Below are 23,214 nucleotides of genomic sequence, written 5' to 3' on the forward strand. Positions count from 1 at the left end.
GTCAAACATGCAGCCCAGCTTATGGAAGGGGTGTCAAACATGCAGCCCAGGGGCCGAATCAGGCCCCCAAACAACTGGCTGTTATCTGCTTCCTTCTCCCTCTTTCTTGCTTCCTCCTGCTTGCTTTGCCAGGCTGTCTCAATTGCACAGCACAACTACTAAGCCAAGCCTCTCTTCCTTCTACTAGCTGAGACTCCCCCCACAACTGGTCCCCTGCGGAAGGAAGGAAAGAGCCTTAGCTTCCTTTGCCCAGTTTCCTGGATCGCATGGGATAGATATGAAGAAAACACCATTAAGACTAACATGCTAATGTTTTAAGCATGTTTTTAAAAAAAAAAAAAAAATCTTTGTGTTTGTGTCCTTTACAAAGTTTCTGTCTCTGCCACCTGGCATTATATTTTATGACACACATGGCCCAGCTCGACAATGTCTCATTTATGTCAGATCCAGCCCTCATAACAAATGAGTTCAACACCCTGGCTTAGGGCAATAGAGTCGTTGCTAAAAGTTGTTATCTCTCCCTTCCAGTTCAGATTGAAAAGAGCCCCAATCATTCCAAAATGTGGTTCATTGAAATATGCAATTGTGCTTTGCAAGAGATACTAATTGTACTTTACTTTTCCCTGCAGTTCCTTTTCTACAATGAAATATTCCTGTCTACAGGGCAAAACCCAGTATTTTTTGTTTGTTTGTTTTATCTGCTAGCCTTGCAAATTATACTCCCCAGCTTCAAGGTGTCTCAAAGCACTCTAGTCTCTATATTAACAAAGCAGTTAACTGAAGTCAGCAATAAAAATTTATCTCTATAATAATTCACTTGTTCGTGGCCCCAAAAATCATTTTTGCATTGGCAAGAAGTGTAAGCTAATTGAAGATCCGGCTGCTAACAAAATAGAAAATAGTGACAGAACATAATTCAGTTTAATCATTTCCTCCATCGCACAAACTTAAAAAGATACAAGGTCATTCCTAACTAAACAAGCAAGGTTAGATATAAAAAAGAAGAGACCTCATCACAGCTTTTCCACTTTTCTAATTAACATGATAAACAATAATAAAAAGAATTCACTGTCAAGCATACATTTTATTCTCAGTAGAAAGCTGTATTGTTTATTATCTTACTGTTCTGTTGCATATCAAAGCTATGTAAGCCATCTTCTAATTCTCACCTACTGTAACAAATATAGAAATGCCAGCTTTGAAGATAGTGCCTCCCTGGGACAGTTTCCCAGGCAAAAGCCTGGGACCCAGGATGTTTGTAACCACAAAAGATAGCCGAACCTGTGATTGTAGCTTTTCACATGTATATGCGAGAATTCCTTGCGTTCTTTTAGTATCTCTTTGATGTAATCTTTAAAGTCAACTATTGTGTGTCAAACTGTATCACTTTCAATATAGTCGTACCATGAGCACAATGGATTTACAATAAACCAATACTTTGTTTCAAAATCATCAACTGGTTATCTTGAAGTCTGTATGCTTGACATTCACAAGGCTGAGCCTCAACAGAAAATATGCAGCATTACAAGATTGTGTACCACCAATTATGTTCCTTCCATACAATCTCATAGTGAAACATCTATAAGGAGGGGTGCACAAGAAATTAACTGCTTAAAAGCTCTTCTCGGCATACTATCTAGCAATTAAACTACTGCGCCCCTTTGAAAGAAGGGAAGAATATGGTTTGAGGGGTGGAGTATTAACTGGTAGGACTGCTCATTTGTGATCACAGCTATCATATTTGTTTGTTTGTTATAATAACCATTTAGCAGAACCAAGGGTCCGTCTCTCTATTCAGCCCTAAGAGGTAGCACTCCATTCAAGTTAATGACAAAGTTTTAACTGATCGAGACAAATTAGGCATAGAGTTCAGATTACAACAGAAAATGCATGATGAAAAGCAAATCATAAAATTCAAGTGGTTAAGGACTAGAAGTACATCCCTGAAGTGGAGCAACAAAATGTGCTACCACAGAAAGTACTGGGCCAAATACTTGTTTGACTTTAAAAGGCCAAGCATATAATGTACACTGAAATATGTTATCACAAAGTTACAATTCTCCTATCAAGGAAAAAAACTGGCTGGTGGGATTCTGGAAGGAATAAATTAAAACCTGCATAGATGGATAAGCATGTCTCACCATAACAGCAGGTCATCATGTCATTGTGGCATGAGAATTAGGGGTGCCAGGTCCATCTCAGGAAATATCTGAGGACTTTGGGGTGGAGTGGGAACAAGGTTTTGACAAGCATGACTGAACTCCAAAGGGAGTTCTCGCCATCACATTTAAAGGGACAACACTACTTTTAAATGCCTTCCTTACATTGGAAATAATGGAGCATAGGGGCACCTTCTTTTGGGGCTCATAGAATTGGACCCCCTGGTCTTTTTGAAACTGGGGGGGGGGGGGGTTGAGGAGAGGCACCAGATGCTATGCTGAAAATTTAGTGCCTCTACCTCAAAAAACAACCCCCTCAGAATCTCAGATACCCACAACTGATTCTCCATTATGCCCTATAGGGACCAGTCCCCATAGGATATAATGGAGTGAACAGTGGACATTCACCCCCCCCCCCGGTTTCTGATAACCCTGAAATGGTGGGGAGGGCCTCCAAACCAGGGGATCCCCTGCCCCCAACTGGGGATGGGCAACCCTAATTAATCAAGGATAGTAAGCACATTTTTCTGATATTTTAATGGCACTGGAATACTCAGTATATGTTCCTACAAAATTATCTAATTCCTTAGATAGTCTAATTTTAAATACTGTTGTCTTCAATTCTCAGCGTTCACCAGTCATCAGTCTTATTTTATCTCCACTTGAATGATGATGATGATGAAGAAGAAGAAGATGACGATGATGATGATATTGGATTTATATCCCACCCTCCACTTCAAATCTCAGAGCAGCTTACAATCTCCTTTATGTTCTCCCCCCACAACAGACACCCTGTGAGGTGGATGGGGGTGAGAGGACTCTCACAGAAGCTGCCCTTTTAAGGACAGCCTCTGCCAGAGCTATGACTTACCCAAGGCCATTTCAGCAGGTGCAAGTGGAGGAGAGGGAAATCAAACCCAGTTCCTCCCAGATAAGAGTCCACACACTTAACCACTACACCAAACTGGCCAAAGTGATCCTACCCATTTATATTTTCTAGATCAATATTTAAAGTCAATTTACAATAACCTTGAAGCACAAACTAAGGTATTTAGCTGCACCATTTGTCAACAACAACAACCTTTACTGGCATAACAGCATAGATGTACACAATCAGCAAGGAGGAAAACATATTACCCCAACATTTGAAACATTCCTCTCCTCTTGGAAGCACAGCACAGATATTTAGCCACAGTCTCAATAATCTCAGGGTTATGAGAGGACAATAGGAAGAGAGTCTTACCACCATCAGATTGTCCCTCATGCTGTTGTCTTCAATTCTCAAGAGTTCACCAATCATCATTCTTATTTTATCGCCACTTGAGTGGTCCTATCCATTTATATTTTCTAGATCAACATTTAAAAAATTTACAATAACTCTGAAGCACAAACTAAGGTATTTAGCTGCAGCAACTGCACAGTTACTAAGTTTGGACTACTACAAATGTTACTGCAGTTATTCCTAACTGTAAGCCAGGGCACGCTAGCATGTTGTAAGAGAATGGCTAGCATGATGGGAAGAATGAAATAAAGGACTCTGTGAGCTGAATGTTCCAATCCACAAAAGAACTTCCCAATATTTTGTTTCATTAGTCACTGCTCCAGCATTGTCACCTTCTAATTCACCTTAGCTTGTGGCAGGTAAGTCTGCTGACATTATTGTGTCATGTGTGACTCAAGTAACTCCAGATATAGACATGAAATGCCCCCAAAGGAGCCTACTTGTTAAATTTTTGTGCGAGTCACTGTTTGGGCCTTGCTTTTTTCCATTCAGTGGGAAGTTGTCAAATATCAGGTGTGACTTACAGACTAAAGCTAGTCTGCAAAATGCTTAATCCTATGCCATCTTGCATAGCACCTCCCATGGCACTGTGCTGGTATAGAGTCAGTTCTACTAATGTAGAAGCTAGAAATAGGTGGCACCAACAGCATGCCAGGACCAAAGTAACGCTTTGCCAGTATCCTAAGTCTCCTTACCCCATGCCCCTCTCCTTAGTGCTATGTTACACTGCTGAAAACTTTGGCATAGGTAGCAACCCACACCTAGAACTCAATAAGATTGACAAAACTGCCATTCAAATCCATATATGCCTCATAGCCACAATGCAGCACAGGTTACCAAGCCTGAAAACAATCACAGCACGACTATATAGAGCCCAGCCAGGATATTAATCTCTCACACAATGGGGATGAACATGTGTCTCCCTGCACTCAGATCAGGCACACTTACAGGAGATTTTCATAGATGGCAGCTCTTTGTACGAACAGTCAAGGAGAACTAACATTGTTACAGAAAATAGTGAACATGGCTCTGCTCAGAACATTAACAGGTACCCCACACCTCAAGACACAAACACAGAACTGGGTCCTTCACTCATACAGCAAAAGATGGCAGGGCAATGTATACTAAGGATGTTACCAAGGAAACGTCTGCCTTTGTTTATTGTGAACTTCAATTTAACGAAATGTGGAAAAAATAATTTGCCAAAAGAAAGAACAAGATGGTGAATTTCAGTGCATAAAACAATGAAAACTGTTAACAACTTTTAAATTTTATTTGGGGTTAGATAAAATATGGAGCAGAAGTCCATCAGTGGCTATTAGCCACAGTGTGTGTATATATGTGTGCATGCATATATATATATACACACACATATATACACACACACACACACACACACACACATATATATATATATATATATATATATATATATATATATATATATATATATATAAAATTTTTTGGCCACTGTGTGACACAGAGTGTTGGACTGGCTGGGCCATTGGCCTAATCCAACATGGCTTCTCTTATGTTCTTATTTCCAAATATGAGTGCTAGAAACATCATTTCTAAAATGAAGCTTGGAAACACATTTTTCTGATGAAATGCCACAGATTTTTTCTGCACCGAAAAATCTTTATTAATCTATAAAATTTTGCGCACTGTGGAAGCCAGTAAATATATAATTTGTTAGTAGTAAAGTGTTTACTTAGTGAGCTTTTATTGTCTGGAATAATTAACATCCTGTTGCCAAAACTCATTTTGTAAATTGCCAAGAGTTTTGTATTAAGAAAAGCACAGCCTTCAGAAGAAAACAGGCGAATATGGCAGGACATCAGTCAGTTTAATGAACTGATATAAAACAAATGCTTGAGGTCATTCCAGATTTCACAAAGAGGTTAAAAGAAATACAAAGTAAGCATATTTTAACTGCTCTGAAACATTTCTGATACTCATAGTGTCATGAATGATTAAATGTTTCAAGAATGGCAAATGCATTTTCCAAAAAGAATTTAAAAAGTTCTTCCCTTCTGCTCCCCACCCTCACCCCAGCCCAAAAGCAGTACATTACTGAAGAGGGAAACAACTAAGCTTTCATAGACCAGACCAGCCCTGAGTTACACACCTGCTGACAGCGGCACACCAGACAATTTTGCTTGGAACTTATAGTTCAAGCACTTAAGTCACTGGCAGCATTGCTGGGACCAGCAGTGCAGGAAAAAAATAAAAACAATGTCTTATGCCCATTATCACCTCCCAGACTAGGGGTGTGCATTCAGTATAAACTGAACCAGTACCTGAAAAAATTAACATTGGTATTTTTCAGGTATTTATTCAGCTGAATACAGATTAAACATTCTGGGGTGCGGTCACACATCACATTAAAAGCGGGTGTGCAGCGCTCAAATTTGAACCACTGAATATTGATTTGATGCAGGGTCGTTCAGACGAGCATCCAAGAATGCTACTCATTCTGTTGTTGAGCGTTCAGACATCCAATACTATCACGCTCTTTTCTTCGAGCATGCGTGATCAGATGGTGATATCTGGGGGGGGGGGGGGGGGGAAGGGTCCATTGAACATGCACCCAACTGTTTGGAGGTGGGAAATCAAACATTGCTTCAGAGGCAGGGGGGAAGGGGGAAAGTTTCCGGAATTAACGTTGCTGATTCAAACCAAGGAACTGCCAGGAATTACTTTCCGGGAAATTAGCAGTGACAATGATATCTGGGAATCCTCCACATTGAAAAAAAAAGATTTTTTTCCTATTCTGAATAGTGGGATAACGTTTCCCCCCCCCCCCTCCGATCCTGTGTTGATTGGAGAAGCAGAAGCGTCACCTCAGATTCCCGGATGATCTGGCAATGCGCATGTCTGCTGGGCTTTTTTTAAAAAAAAAGGTGGAAGGGGAAGTAAACATTCCAAGGGGCAGTATCATGAGTGAGCTGTCCAAACAGGAAAAAGCTGATCTTGTGCTGCTTTTTTGAAAAAGGGCCGGACTTTCTGTGCTGTCAAATTAATGCAGCACTGATCCACAGCAAGTCGGAATGACCCTGGATGACACTCGATTGCCAGATGTGGATGTGTGGACGAACATATTTAATCCATCAGCGAGACGGAGCTGTGTCGCCACTAATGGTACGTGTGACAGCACCCCTGATTCAGCTACCCATATAGCTGGCCCAAATAAAAGCCAGTTTGGTGTAGTGGTTAAGTACGCAGACTCTTATCTGGGAGAACTGGGTTTGAATCCCCACTCCACACATGCAATTGCTGGAGTGACCTTGGGTCAATCATAACTCTGTTCTGCTCAAGAAAAGTTTTTGTCAGAGCTTTCTCAGCCCCACCTACCTCAGAGGGTGTCTGTTGTGGGCAGGGGAAGGGAAAGGAGATTGTAAGCCACTCTAAGACTCCTTCAGGAAGTGCAGGGCAGGGTATAAATCCAATCTCTTCTCTTCTTCTTTAAGTCAGCTATATTGCTGAATTGTGCCACTGCTGCAGCACAACTTGGAGAAGGCATTCCCTTCACTTGTTGAGACGTGCTGCCAAGGTGGCATGACTCTGTGAGTGAAGGGAAGGCATTTTAAAATACCTCCCCCTCACTCTCCAGAGTTGTGCTGCCTTGAAGGCATGCCTCCACAAGTACAGGGAAGGTATTTAATTTTTAAAACTCCTTCCCTTCACTTGTGAAGCATGCCACCAAGGCAACACAACTCCGGAGAGTGAAGAGAAGGCATTTTTAAATGACTTTCCTTCACACTGCCACCACAGCACACCTCCACAAGTAAAGAGAAGGAATGTTTAAATGCCAAATAAATTTAGGTTTCCCAATTATTTACCCATATCCAATATCATAATAACAGTGGGAATCTGGAATATCAGGAAACACCAATATTTTTAGGCCCATTGAAAGTGAATCCTTAAAAAGCTGATTTTTTTGCAGGCACACCCCTATCCCAGACATACACAGCCAAGAGCAGTCCAAGATGACCCCCTTAGACTTAGATGCTGGCAGCATTACTAAGGCTTGGCTGGCTCTAAGCATGTCTGGCCAAGTACAACCCTCATCAAAGCCTTCATAGGCAGACACTGCATTTTTAAGCACATGAAACCATGGTACAGAGCACACTTTGTCAGATGTCTGGCAAAGCAGTTCATCAAATCTTAGTCCTTAAAGTGCCTCAATACTTTAAAGTGCCTCAATAATTAAAATGTTTGAAATTATCATGTGCAGCTCATGAAAGCCAATAAAGAAGTAAAACAACAAGTGAAAGCAACAAAGCAAAATAAAACCCACCATGCAAAAAAAAAAAAGGACAATAAACCAGAAAATAATTAAACCAAATATTCAGACATGGAAGGGAGGAGGCAGGTAGAAATGAAGGAACAATGGAATGTGGGGAAAACAAACAGCATAAATAGAAATCCTGGGGAAAATAAGTTATTGCTTGGTATCTAAATCAAACTTGGCATCTGACAAATTGATGAGAGAAGAGAGTTTTACAGTTGAGGCACCACGGCAGAAAATGACTTGCATCTTGTGCTTACTCACTCCAATAAGTGGGGAACATGCAGCAGGATTTCAACTGAAGCTGGTGGGCAGCTTTTGATGGAAGAAGACTGTTAAGTTCCAGGCCATTTAGGGCTTTCTAGATAACAGTAAGCACTCTGAATTTCATCCAGAAGCAAATAAATTCCAGTAATGCATAAATTCCAGTAAATTCTAGTATACTACATAACTGCAGTCTAGACTAATGGTTTTTCAGTTTAGAGCATTTAATAAAAGTGCATCACTTTTGCATAGGAATTATCCTATTTACTCATTAACCTCAGGAGAAATGCTATCCACATTATTATTCTGATCATTTAAGCAAAGCATATGCAAAGGCTCTGTATGCAAAGGCCCATATGCAAAGATTGCTCTGTATGGCGAACTTTCCACCGGCCATCGAAATAGAGGGGCACCAAAGAAGAGGTACAAGGACTCCTTGAAGAAATCCCTTGGCACCTGTCGCATCAACCATCACCAGTGGTCTCACCTAGCCTCAGATCGCAAAGCATGGAGGCACACCATCCACCAGGCTGTCTCTTCCTTTGAGAACGCACGCATAGCTGGTCTTGAGGACAAAAGGAGATTGAGGAAGAATCGCACTGCTACAGCACCAACCCCAAATCAGACTTTTCCCTGCAGCCACTGTGGCCGGATCTGCATGTCCCGCATTGGTCTTGTCAGCCACCAGCGAGCCTGCAGCAGACATGGACTACTGCACCCTTCTTAAATCTTCGTTTGCGAAGTCAAGCCGAGAGAGAGATGCAAAGGCTTTTCAGAGCACTAGACTCAACAGCTGGGTACAGATGGGCAGCTTCGTGTGCACTGGAGGTGCCTCAAACTGTGCCACCCCAAAATGCAGCAGCCATATCCTGGTCAGATGCTCCTGCATGATGTGCCTGTATATTGTGCAGGGAGCACTTTGGCACATTCACAAGGTTGTTGTACACCATCCCCTTAGTACAGTTTGGGTTTCTTTTTTCCCCCTTACATTTTAGTGGCCATGTGCTCATGCATTCATGCACACATGCACTCATGTGCTCTGGGCAGTAAGCTCCTAGAGCAGATTGGCAGGTTCACACTGCCAATCCATCTCACTTGTACGCTCCTGCGTTCAGATGCCCAGAAAGACAAATGGAGTGCGACAGAAGAATTTGCTACCGTTTCCCAAGAGGTAGCTATTTGATCCAACTTAGAGGTGTCGGAGGATGGGGTGAGTGCGAGAGCAGGATGGGTGGCAGCTGTGCCTGTCTGACCTTGCTTTTTTAATCTACCTGGGGGCCATGCCTATGTTGGCCCAAATTGGCCATTTGAATTCAGCCAACATTTACTGAAATTCCATGAACAGAGAGCCAGTTTGGTGCAGTGGTTAAATGCATGGACTCTTATCTGGGAGAACCAGGTTTGATTCCCCACTTCTCCACTTTCACCTGCTGGAATAGGCTTGGGTTCACCATAGCTATCGCAGAGGTTGTCCTTGAAAGGGCAGCTGCTGTGAAAGCCCTCTCAGTCCCACCCACCTCACAGGGTGTGGGGTGAGAAGATATAGGAGATTGTAAGCCACTCTGAGTCTCTGATTCAGAGAGAAGGGCGGGGTATAAATCTGCAATTCTTCTTCTTCTCTTCACATCATCAGGAACACAGGATTAATTTAAAAATCATGTGAAAGACAAAAATACTCTCATGGGTCAACATTATGGAAGCATAGAAGGACAACTAAAGGTCTACGAATGGCGAAATGCACGAGGTGTGGAGAAAAGTGACACTGGGTGTTATATGTTGTACGTCTTAATATAGTGTAAAATAAATAAATAAATATGAAAAAAAAACCATTATGGAAGCATGACATGTGATTGGCATTAATTTGTGTATATTTAAGGGATCATTTAAGTCACATCATACTATTTAAGTAAAGTTCAGCACAACTTGTACAGTCAAGGTACTTTCAGTAATTAGAAGCTGCAGACATTGGCAGCAGACATTGACAGCAGAATATCCTAAGCACACACCACACACACACAAACACACTCCAATAAATGTGACAAAGGTATTTTCTCACAGAGATATACACACTTCTAGACTGTTTTATACAGTTCTCTCTCTTTCAAAAAGGTGGGGAGAAAATTGTACAAATCAAGCAGCGTGAAATGCTTTCACGAGGTGGTACTCTATATTTGTGCTGAGCATTGGGGCAAACACCCATTAAATCACCACATGGACAGCAGATGAATGACATAGCAATCCTAAGCAGAGTCACACCCTTTCTAACTCTGCTCAGCAGGGGTCATTTTGTAGAAAAATAGGTGGTGGAGCTCATCCAGGGATTGTTGTGCAGCTGCACATACTATTCAATGGACAAGGAGGTGGAACTCTCAGAAAGGTTCAGGAGCTGTGCTCCTGTGAGCTCCCACTGAATCCGAGGCCTGCTGCTTAGAATTTCACTGCCAATGTCTGAACTGAAGTACCAACAGAAGATAAAGAACAATAGACCATATATATCATAACCAGAATACGGTTGCAGCTGAATTGAAAATACAGGACTGCCTGCTTTAAGAACCAAGAAAGGGAAGACTTTAGAAAAGGGAAATCAGCAAAGAGAAAAATTGGAATCAGTTACCAAATCCAGATATTGTGAAAAAACTACAGAGTTAGAGAACAGCTAGTCTTCCAATAAGCAAATCTGCCCCTAAGTCCTAGAGAGCAAGGAAGTGATTTGATACATTTAATTGATGAACCTAGATAATGGCTTGCTTTACACACATGAAATGGATGTAACTATGCTAAAGTATCACTCTTGCAAAATGCAATATAAACAAAAAGTAGTCTTGTGACACCTTACACATTAACAGATTTATTATAGCATTAGCTTTCGCGGGCTAGAAAACCTACCAAAACCTGACAAAGTGAGCAGTGACTCAAGAAAGCTCATACTCTGCCATAAATTTTGTTCATCTTTATGGTGCTACTGGACTCTTGCTCTTTCCCACCATAGCTTTGTTACCAAAAATCTATTAAGCCTGTAACAAACCAAAAGATAAACTGCCACCACAATATATTAACAAGGCTATTCCTTCATCCCCCACCAGGGTCCAGGGGGGACCTGGCAACCCCACAAAAATGCAATATTTATAACATTTCATATAAAAACAATACTCCATACAAATAAGTACTCTATCACAGTAAAGCACAGGAAGAAATACAGTTCCCAATGGTTTACATAAAGAAATAAAAATTGTTGTTAACTTCACAATGCCACAGTTGTAATAATTACAACACTTTGTGGTTACAAAACCTATTGGTTTCAATGAGGTCTTTCAGGTCTGACTTGTAATTCTTATATTTTTCAAGATCATTATTACAGTATCTTTTTAGAGCCTTCTGTTGACTGTTTCAGCAGCTGTATAACTATCTTAATAACACCCTTTTTACCTGTGACAGCAACTGTCTTGTCATGAAAATACCAAATCCCTCAAGTCGTATAGTTTAATCTTTTATATCTAAAGCGGGTCTGGGGGAGCTGTAAGCCCAACTACTATTTACTATTACAGATACACTTTCCAAACCTCTATGAATATTCACTATCCTGCAAAGACACACACACAAAACACCTTAGAAAGGACATTGGCAGGTTCACATATGCTCTGAGCTGATGCAAGTCCACTGGCAACTATGACAGACTGATTTTATGCCAGATGAGGATGAGGCTCACAATTATATGACAAGCCATTCGTGGAATGCCTTTTTATGCCCTTAGCAGTAGGAGACATTTAAACAGTGACAGCTATGACAATTTCTGTTGATAGATCTTAGCTTGTGGATTTCTGCCCATTTACATTACCCACAATCATGTGCACCATTGCAATGTTCAGATAATGCCACACATCATGTCACAGTGTACCTCTCATTCCTATATATAATTACTAGGAAGTGAATCCAATTAGTTTCAACAGAATTTGCCTCCAGGCAGATTTGTCTAGGATAACAACTTAAGTTCATTATGGGTCTATATATGGCTTATTTTAAACACATTTAAATATACCACTAAAACAAAAATATATAGACATAAGCACCCACCTATGATCGAAGTGGTGAAATGAAAAAATAACTCCTGAATTTAAACGAGCTTGTTTGAGTGTTACCAAAACTGTGAATTCATGTTTATTCCTTAGCTTCTGGGAAAAAAGTTCAGCTTTCTCAGGAGATGCTTTTATACTTCTTGAAGTACCTAAAAAGGGAGAGATGGAGAAAGAATGAGAGGAAGTGCTACTATTCTACAAAGAAGTAGCCTATATATCAAAGGTACATCAAGTGCACATGCAGATATAAAAACTGTCTTTAAAATAGTGTTTGCTTAAAACACAATGTAATCCTGCAATACTCTCAGGCCTTAACCTGGAATCACATGATCTAGTATATATGCAGCGCAATGGGAGGCAGGTAGGCTGAAAGCACACAAGGAACCAAGCTACACCAGCAGAGTGCCCAGCAGCACTGTGCCCTGTCTGGCTGCTGATGTGGCAATGTCACAGAGCAACATTGGCATGAGCTATTACACCAGTGAGGAAAGCGGCATGGCAGAAATTAGGCAGCTAGCTAATCTGCCCTAGCTCAGGAATACCCCTCAAAACAAGCCAAGATTTATGGAATCCAAAACTACAGCATAGTCCATAGGCACACATACAATGGAACAGGCCAAGCGCGCACATGCACACACAGGCACAGTTCAGCCCACAAACATGAGCAGAGCACAGGATGCAGACAACAGTTTAGGGTTGCCAGGTCCAACTCAAGAAATATCTGAGGACTTTGGGGGTGGAACTGGGAGACTTTGGGAATGGAGCCATGAGACATTCCAAATCTATAAAAATAAATTTTAAAAATACAGCAGTGCAGTTCCCCTGAATACAGTCTTCATTTCCTCATCCTTTTTTTTTTGCCTATTGCTCCCCAGCAGCTGCACTTCCACTAAATGAAAGTGAGTGCACACATGCACACACACACACAAAGCAGACAAAATAAACAGTTTGCATGTCCAAACTTTTGTGATATCCCTGGGGCAATGGTATAGATAGTTTACTCAACAGAGTTGCTATATTTCAACCAATTTGAGGAGAAAAAAGTCTAAGGGGTGGAGTATTCCTCTATCCCATAATCAGGTTCTGGTTAACTCTTAACTATCCCTTTCACTACATAAACAGCTTATGCAAGGATTGCAAAATGAACAGAGGGACTGTGCTCTCTCACACACATGTGGTTCTGCCTGTCTGCCCTGCCCCCATGAGCTTCAGTCTTGCTACAACAGCTAAAACAAACCACCTCCTCCCATGCACTCAGTCACAGACACACTCATCCAATACTACATAAACTTCAGGCAGGATGTCCCATAGTTCAGTAGGGCACATGACACAGAACTCTGTCTCAGAGGTCTCTGCCATGCACACTTCATTAGTGGGAGAGGAACAGAGAGGGCACTTAGTACCACTAAGGAAGCACCAGGACTGCTGACAGGGGTGCAAAATTCACCGGACCCAAGCCATGTTGAAGGCCCAATGAAGACCCTTCATTCTGCAAATCCATTTATGTTCATTTTACTTTTAATGCAGCCACTGGGGCAAAAGGAAGGCAGAGCGGGGGTGAGGAGGCACTCACCCAGAGCCTCTTTCTAGAGCCCATTGTATTTTTCCTCACAAGCTGCTCTGCCAACTTTTTGATATTAATCACCAGCAACAAGTTCAAGGTTATGCATAGGTCAGGCTATCACATGCCTATCCTCCCCCCTTTAATAATCACACCTCACTCAGACATTCCACAGAGAACTATCAAGTTGTATTTGCTAGGAATGGCAGATTCTAATCTGGAGAACTGGGTTTGATTCCCCACTCCTCCACATTAAGTCTTCTTGGTAATCTTGGGTCAGTCACAATTGTCTCAGAACTCTCTCAGCCCCACCTACCTCACAAGGTGCCTGTTGTGGGGAAAGGAAAGAAAAACAAGTGTAAACTACTTTGAGACTCCTTAGGGTAGAGAAAAGTGAGGTGTAAAACCAACTCTTCTTCTACTGCACTGCATTATTGGGGTTGAAGACTCAAGCACTGCTTCATTCATACTCTGCTATCATTTATTCATATCCTGAAATACATAGAGACTGAAATCTTTGCTTGCATGTGGGGGGGTTTACTTTCCCTGTGACAACCAGCCCACAGGGCTAAACAAAGAAGTTAACTTTTATTTATGGTTTGAACATAACACTAATGAAAGACAGGTAGAGGTTGAAAAATTTCTTCTCCATTGAAGTTTTGAACTGTTCTCCTATTTCAGCATTTGAGATCTTTGGTTAGAAATTGACTTTTTGGTCAGCTTTTAAGCATCAGCATCTCTTCTCCTCAGCTTCACTTAGCCAGACCGACACTTGTAGAGCAAGCCAGGGAACATCCCCCCACCCCCGCATATTGTTGCCAGCCTCAATACTTAATAGTAATCAATAGTTAAAGCAAATAGCCACAGGCCTTTATGAGCAAAAGACAAGCCTCAACATGAAAACTCCACCCCCATCTCGTTTATTTGTCTTTCTAAGCAGAAAGCAGCCTTCTGAACTTGTACTGTGGCCTTGAGATGCAGTTCTTATAGAGAGAAAAGATTAGAACACCCCCCCAGTTTTCTTGGCTCTGTTTTAAAACTGCCTGCCAGCAAAATTCTCCCCCTTCCCATAAGTTAAAACAGAAAATGATTTAAAATTTTACATATTATAAGTCTTCAGGAGATAACACAAAGACTAGAAATGTTTTAATATGGTTTTAAGATTCTCTTTCTAAAATAAAGCATTGTTAGGAGCTCATACATAGGATGCATAAGTTTTTGAAAGCTAGAGAATTAATGGCTTGTGTTAATAAATATATCTAATAGCTTGATTGGCTTGCTTATTTTAGGTGAATAATTAATGCCACATTGAATGAATGAATGAATGAATGAATGAATGAATGAATGAATGAATGAATGAATGATATATCCAGCATTTAATAAAGTTTTTCTAAAGTAGAAGAGACTTTTAGAAGGGGGTTCTTTAAATCAAATGAGAAGACAATAGGATACTGTTAGAAGTTGGACTGGTTGTGAATACTGGAATTTAAGCTACAGATAAGAAGACATCTGTTTTCAGGAGCAAGACTGTCCTTTACAGGAACCCTTTGCCTTATACATGTTACATCCAGCTGTCATTAAAAGATTGAAAAATTAATGGTCTTTCAAAGGAAGCCGTATGCTTCTAACTCATGCAAGACTTTCTAAATTCCAGAATGTCTTTGGATGCCCTTTGTTGTTCAGTCGCACAGTCGAGTCCGACTTTTTGCGACCCCATGGACAAAGTAACGCCAGGCCCGCCTGTCTTCCACCATCCTCTGAAGTCTGCTCAAATTCGTGTTCGTTACATCAGTAACGCTGTCCAGCAATCTCATCTTTTGCCATCCCCTTTTTCTTTTGCCTTCTGTCTTTCCCAGCATCAGGATCTTCTCCAGTGAGTGCCCCCTTCTCATTTGGTGGCCAAAGTATTTGAGCTTCAGCTTCAGCATCTGACTTTCCAGGGAACAGTCAGGGTTGATTTCCCTTAGGACTGACTGATTTGATCTTCTTGCAGTCCAAGGAACTCCCAAGAGTCTTCTCCAGCACCACAGCTCAAAAGCATCTATTCTTCTGCGCTCGGCCTTCCTTATGGTCCAGCTCTCACAGCCATACATTACTACCGGGAATACCATCGCTTTGAGTATACGGACTTTTGTTGGCAGGATGATGTCTCTACTTTTTATTATACTGCCCAGGTTTGCCACAGCTGTCCTCCCAAGGAGCAAACGTTTTTTAATTTCATGGCTACAGTCACCATCTGCAGTGATCTTGGATCCTAGAAATGTGAAGTCTGTCACTACTTCCATGTCTTCCCCTTCTATTTGCCACGGTGTGATGGGCCAGATGCCATGATCTTTGTGTTTTTTTATGTTGAGTTTCAAGCCTACTTTTGTGCTCTCCTCCTTCACCCCCAACAAGAAGTTCTTTAGGTCTTCCTCACATTCTGCCATTAGAGTGGTATCATCTGCACATCTGAGGTTATTGATGTTTTTCCCGGCAATCTTAATTCCTGCTTGTGCTTCATCCAGCCAGCATTCCGCATGATGTACTCTGCATATATATTAAATAAGCAAGGTGACAATATACATCCTTGTCGAACTACTTTTCCTATTCTAAACCAATCAGTTGTTCCATATCCAGTTCTGACCATTGCTTCTTCACCCTTACACAGGTTTTTCAGGAGACATATGAGGTGGTCTGGTACTCCCATCTCTTTAAGGACTTGCCATAGTTTGTTGTGATCCACACAATCAAAGGCTTTAGCGTAGTCAATGAAACAGAAATAGACGTTTTTCTGATACGAATCACCAACTACCAAGACCCCCCCTCCCTCCCTGCCTAGGATGGTTCCTTGGCGCGAAAGGATATCCGCTCACCGACTGAAGAAGAGGTCCCTTCTGAGGGAGCATTCCCCTTGTCCTCAGCACGGTGCCCTGCTCCCTCTCAACCCTCATGCTCCCTGGAAGCAATGGGGCTGCCATGTTCAGAGTGGAGCTCATCTAACATGTCCCCGAGAGTCTTCTCCAAGTGCCTGACTGTCTCTGCTTCTCCAGGTCCACCACCTCGTCCTCAAGGGTACGAACTCGTTCCCTGAGGACCAGGAGATCCTTGCATCGAGCACACACCCAAGACTTCTGTCCTGTGGACAGATAGTCAAACATGTAACACTCAGTGCAAAACACTGGAAAGTCCCCACCCCCTGCTGGCATTCTGCCTTCATGTTAGCTTTTTAAAATATACAGTCCCCCTTTAAATTCTCTTGTGCTTATGTCTCTCCTTCTGGAGTGTCTACTTACCTTATTGGGAGCACAAGGAAAATAGGGATCTGGGTTCCTGGTCCTTACACAGCCCCCAGGCCAAGAGCCACAGGCCAAGAGCCCTTTAACTCTCGCCCTTCGGCTCGCGCCTCTGGAAAGGTACAGCTTAGGATCCTCCTCCCTTCAGCCTGGGAGCTTCTCCGAAAGAGAGTAGGCACCTGGCTGCAAAGAGAGCTGGTGGCTACAAAGGCATCTGGCATGTCAGAAAGCTGGAAGGGCTTTTACTTGGAGGGAAGGGAGTGGGACTAAAAAAATATAAAATTCGCTGAGCACAAGAAGACATGAAATGGCTGGGCATTGCAAGCTTCCCACCCCACATCTACTCAGAGTGCCTGTGGTTCTCCATGTGTAATGTTCCCCTGGTGGAAGACTGCTGATATCTGAGGCTCCAACTGCAACTATCTACACAGCAATTGTAAAAGCTGGAAAGTATCCTAAGCACAAATCTGAAGGAAATACTGGGTATTCAATCACTGAATTCAAGGCTTTACCTAATGTACTGCAGCCTGAAGAAGGCAATCCATTGTTGCTGTTGCTGTAACATTGCTGTTGTTGCTGTAATATCAACCTTCTATTATAATTCTGTCAATTGTTGTTAAAGTCTGGCATCTAGGGATTTTTGTTAATAATACTGAGATCAAATTGTTTGTTCCAAAATATAGAATAGCAAGTCAAGACTTGTATTTACAAGGATGCAACTGAAGCTGTTGGTTTTAGGAATTAACATACAAAACTGGAAACTAGTAGGACAAAGTAGGAGTCAAGTGCACCTTTAAGACCAACCAAGTTTTATTCAGAACTTAAGGTTTCATGTGCTCCAAGCACACTTCATCAGATGAGAAATCAGGTACAGTGAGCAGGGCTATATACAGCTGGTAGGCAATGGTTTAGAATGAAAAATGGTACAAATTTAAATTCAATGACAGAATATAATTGGATCTTAGTAATTGTCATTGGATCTTAAATTTTTACCATTTTGCATTCTAAACCACTGCCTACCAGCTATATATAGCCCTACTCACTGTACCTGATTCCTCATCTGATGAAGTGTGCTTGGAGCACATGAAAGCTTACATTCTGAATAAAACTTGGTTGGTCTTAAAGGTGCACTTGACTCCCTACTTTGTTCTACTGCCTCAGACCAACATGGCTGCCCACTCGGATCTAAAACTGATACATGGTACAAGAGTGGACACAAACACTCCACTCAATAGTACCAAACTAAAGCATACAGATATCGGAGAAGGTGGCAGGGGGGTGGGGGAGAGAGTGGACTGTTCCATTACATACAAAAAGGTACAAAGAAAATGCAGAATGAATTTTCCATTAAGGTCTCTGAGCACAGACAGACTATTCTGGAAATGGAAAATCCACTGCATTTTCTTTGCAACTTTTTCTGTGTTTCAATGAAGTCCAGAGGAGAAGTCAGCAGTAATAAAGGGTGCCCTTTCCTCTGCTTCCTGCAGCTTGATCTTGGAAGAGTGAGGACAGTCAGAGGTGGGAGTGGGGGGAAGAGGGCCCTGAGCCTGATTAAAGCCCTTCACAGGCCAGTTCTGGCCCATGGGCCATGAGTTTGACTCCTCTGGGTTAAACTTTTATTCTTAAACAAAAGTTAGTCCGAACATGAAAAGTGATTTTCTGTGCAACATTTTTACAGTTCTTTTGACATTTGCAGAAAAGAGCTTTCTTGCACCAATATGCATTTGACTAGCAAGTTTTACAGCCACACAGTGTAATTACTTTCTCTGGTATGAGTCTTAGACATTTTGCTTGTAGCAAAAACTCATCCATCTCCCACCAGTTTTTGTTCACAGGGTTCGGTTTTGAATGGTTAGGATAAAGTAGTGTAAGCAACTCTCTGATTACTACAAATGTCTACTGAATATGTTCTCTGATTACGTTTAAAGTAGGTAGGAGCATATTCAGGGATTTGGACATCTGTGTATGTGAAATAAATCTCAGCTCATCAAACATGTGCACATCAGCATTTCTGAACCATTTGCAGAAAGAGGCGTTTGACTGAGTTATAATGACACAATATAAAGACCATTTGCTAGGACAGCTTTACAAATTATTAGTCCAATATGATATGGAGACAGAACAAGTTAACGTATGCAAGATAAAATGAATGCAGAATGTTGACAACGATTTTCCCTTTCCCACTGGGAAAATCTATGGACAAATGGTATTAAATTTACAGCCTGTCAGGCCTTGAGAGAGAATTGGTACAAGATGTTCTTCCAATAGTATTATACTCCAATGGATATCTACAAAATAGAGGAACTTGTGGGAAATGTAAAGAAAAAGGCACATTCTACCATATATGGTGGTCCTACAAAAAAATGCAGAAATACATGCAGAAATCCAGAAAATTCTTAAAATTAAATTCCCATTGAGCCCAGAGACAATGTTACTGTTATTGGGAATTATTCCAGATAATATTGAAAAAACATCACAAGAATTATTTAGATACATCATGTTTATTTATTTTATTTGATGTGATTTATATCCTGCCCTCCCTATCAAAGCAGGCTCAGGGTGGCTCACAATATAAAATCATAATAAACAGTTAAAAACAATATATGTTATAAAAATACACATTCTATAATTAAAACAATAAAAATTAGTTCAGTGCTAATCACTCTGATGTTATATGTTTTAGTGGCGATAGTATTTCTTCCATTTTCTACGATACAGACTCTATGTCAAATGAAAGCCAACCGGAAGAGAGCAGTCTTGCAGGCCTTGCGGAACTGGGCAAGGTTCTGCAAGGCCCTCACTTTCTCTGGCAGTTGATTCCACCAGTGGGGGGCTGCAATCGAGAAGGCCCTCTCTCTGATGACCTTTAGTTTGGCCTCCTTCAGCCAGGAGATTACCAATAGATTTTGAAATCCAGATTGAAGTACCCTCTGGGGAACATGTGGGGAGAGATGGTCCCTAAGGTAGGCACATCCTAGGGCATATAGGGCTTTGAAGGTAATAACCAGCATCTTGTAACGAATCCGGTATACTACTGGCAGCCAGTGCAGTTCTCGCAGGCCTGGCTGTGTGCTCCCACTTAGGAAACCCCAATAACAGCCTGGTCGCCACATTCTTCACTAGCTGTAGTTTCCAGGTTTGGCACAGGGGCAGCCCCAAGTAGAGGGCATTACAATAGTCCAACCTGGAGGTGACCGTTGCATGGATCACTGTTGCCAGGTTGCCACGCTCCAGGAAGGGGACCAGCTGCCTCACCCGCCTAAGATGAAAAAAAGCGGATTTAGCAGTGGCTGCTATCTGGGCCTCCATTATCAGGGCAGGCTCCAGCAGCACCCCCAAGCTCTTGACCTTGTGTGCCATTGTCAGCAGCGTACTGTCAAATGCTGGTAAGGGGATTTCCCTGCCTAGACTGCCATGACTCAGGCAAAGATCTCTGTCTTTGCTGGGTTCAACTTCAATCAACTCAGCCTAAACCATCCCACCACAGCTTGCAACACCAGGTCCAGATTTTCTAGGACACAGTCAGGCTGGCCGTCCATCAGTAGATAGAGCTGGGTGTCATCAGCATACTGAAACTCAGCCCATACCTCCAGGCAATCTGGGCAAGGGAGCGCATGTAGATGTTAAACAACATTGGGGAGAGCACCACCCCGAGACACCCCACAATTAAGCGCATGCCTCCGAGACAGTTCCCCCCCAATCACCACCCTTTGTCCCCAACCATCTAGGAAAGAGGAAAGCCATTGCAGGGCCAACCCCCGAATCCCCACATCGACGAGGCAGGTAAGTAATCGATGGTCGACAGTATCAAACGCAGCTGATAGATCTAACATCAGTACCGCCGAGCGGCGCGGTCCAGATGCCGCTGAAGGTCATCCACCAGAGCGACCAGCACTGTCTTCATTCCATGAGTCTCCTGGCTCCACCCCAAAGTCCCCAGATATTTTCTGAGTTAACTTGTTAACCCTATTGGATACAGCCCAGCGCCACCTGGAGCATGGTGCTTCAGTCAGCTTTTCAATCAACAAATCTGCCTCACTCAGATGCTTCCCATGGCCAATGGGAACAGCTTCCAAAGACACAGGTGCTATACTGGACAGCGGGAGTTGCAAGCTCATTTAATCAGAACTCTTCATGATTTGCTATTCAATAAAGCCTGGAGTGTTCTATAACCCTGTTCCTGACTGTTTGCTTGTTTGTGAGTGGATGAAACTTACTGTATTTCCCTCTGTGCTCCACATCTTCCCCCTTTATCCATGGGTCGCCTGTTCAAATGCCCAAGTCAGGATCACTGTTGAAACTTCTGGACTTCTGTGTTTTCAGCTGCAAAAATATAGCAAGGGTCTAGGGCACTTTGAAGGCTGACTCCACATATTGGTCCCCACCCTATTCACACAGACACAATCTGATGGCTGTTGTGTGTACATAAGAAATAGGCTAGTGGGTGGTCTGAGGGATTGTGTGGCTGCTCTGGTGTGAGGAGCAGCAGTCTCTGGTTCCACACTCCCCCACAGTGCTACTAACATCTGATAAACTATGAAGCTTGGCAGTGCAGGAGAGCCATGGTGGATGCAAGGGAGCTTCTGCCATGGCTGTAGCACGGAGGTGTTGTAGAATGGTGTCCTGGCCAAAATAATGAATCTCCAAGGCAGCACATCAGCTAGGTTATCCTGTTCCCTTTTTGTGGTTTGTGGGGGCAAACACCAGTTCTGAGGTTTTTACTGCTACTGGCCTCTTCCTATGTGGGGATCAAACCAGAGGCCTTGGTTTTCCCACTGCCTTTCCACTAAGCCAGGGTTTCCCAAACTTTTCTTTCCCAGTTATTTTTACATTTCTCCTTTGTAGCCTACTAAAATTTGGGAGTGGAGCCAGGAGATTTTGGGGGTGGAGCTGGGAGACAGGAATCATGTCATTTCATGTGGCATCACTTCCAGGTCAAGGGCCAAGTGATGACACTTCTGGGGCACACTGAACCAAAACTCCACGTTTTTCTGTGATGTCACTTTCGGGGCACTCCCCCCAAACCTGCCTCTTTTTCTGAAGTAACTTTGTTTTCAGAAAAATCTCTCTGAAACTCATGCTGAGCCAAAATGGGGGTGGAAATTGGGTGGTCTGCAACTTTTTCATACATTCCCAGGGTCCTCTCTTTCCACCCTCACACCTGCATGCACCTATCTGTTTGTGTGTTCTTCTCCAGTTTGTAAGCACTCCTAATCCCCATGTTCAGTTGCCTGCACCACCTATACACCCCTTCCTCAACAGCACTGGCCAGTGTATGCAGTTGGGAGTGCTGTTGCCATTGCCATCAGGAATGCCAGCACTGTGTACCACCCACACTGGGCCCTGGCAGCTGCTCTACCTCAAAATATGCTGAAACATTTAGTAGGCCCTTCCTTCAGCTGCTACTACTAGAACCCTGCCTCAAGCTACAACCAAGCTTGCTTGGTTTCAAGAAAATCTTTTGACAGTTATTTTTCATACTTTTCTTTGACTGAAACACTGGGAAATTGCTGTGAATGGTAAAGAATTGTACTGCAATTAATGAATTAGTTTCAAGTTATATGAAGTTCACACAAGCTTTTCTGCAGTTATCCCAAAAAGGATAGTTATGAGGGGCTTGCAGCTTTTTAATGGCTGTGTTTCCCATGCCTTTAAAAGTAACCTGTTGTGCAAATATTTAGCTAGTGAACTTCTTTCATCCTTTTTAATATCTACAAGAGGAGTTTAATTTTGGTGTCAGACAGCTGTTAAAAGCAGGACCAGTAAAATGGTGCCAGGTTCATAGTACCATCACTTCCAGCGCTGTTAAGATATACAGCAGTAATCTCCAATAATCTCTTTCTGCCCCATATCTCTCACTCTCACTCACTCACACAGAAATCTCATAGAAAGGCCAGCTGGCTACAATTGGGGGTGCTAACTTTTCAATGGCAGAGCTCCTATGTCTGCAACAACAGTATGATGAACAGAAAAGTTTCATCCAGTAAAAATGGAAGGAAAGGGAAAGAAAAGGAAATAATGAAATGGAAGAAAAAGAAGGAAATGGAAGGAAATGAAAAGAAAGACATGGAAAGAAAGAACATAAGAGAAGCCAAGTTGGATCAGGCCAGTGGACCATCCAGTTCAAAGTTCTCTCATACAATGCCCCAAAAGCACCAGAATATCCATCAGTGGGGCCAGGGCACTAGAAGCCCTCCCACTGTTGCTCCCCCCCATCAGCACCAAGAATACAGACACAACATCACTTGCAGAGAAAGAAAGAAAGAAGGGGTGACAAAGAAAAAAAAGCCTCACTCCCCATTTGATGAC

At 42.3% G+C, this 23,214-nt stretch overlaps 1 protein-coding gene across 4 annotated transcripts in view; it reads right to left on the reverse strand.

Annotated features, from left to right (window-relative positions):
• The window catches only part of NELL2 (neural EGFL like 2), a 271,279-nt gene that overhangs the window by 203,478 nt on the left and 44,587 nt on the right, over positions 1 to 23,214 (reverse strand). For all 4 annotated transcript variants that reach the window (XM_060244945.1, XM_060244946.1, XM_060244944.1 and 1 more), the window contains exon 3: positions 12,068 to 12,218. In XM_060244945.1, the coding sequence (XP_060100928.1) occupies positions 12,068 to 12,218 (151 nt within the window). The remainder of the gene's footprint in view (positions 1 to 12,067; positions 12,219 to 23,214) is intronic.

This window comes from Heteronotia binoei, chromosome 8 (genome assembly GCF_032191835.1).
Source record: "Heteronotia binoei isolate CCM8104 ecotype False Entrance Well chromosome 8, APGP_CSIRO_Hbin_v1, whole genome shotgun sequence".
Lineage (NCBI taxonomy): Eukaryota > Metazoa > Chordata > Lepidosauria > Squamata > Gekkonidae > Heteronotia > Heteronotia binoei.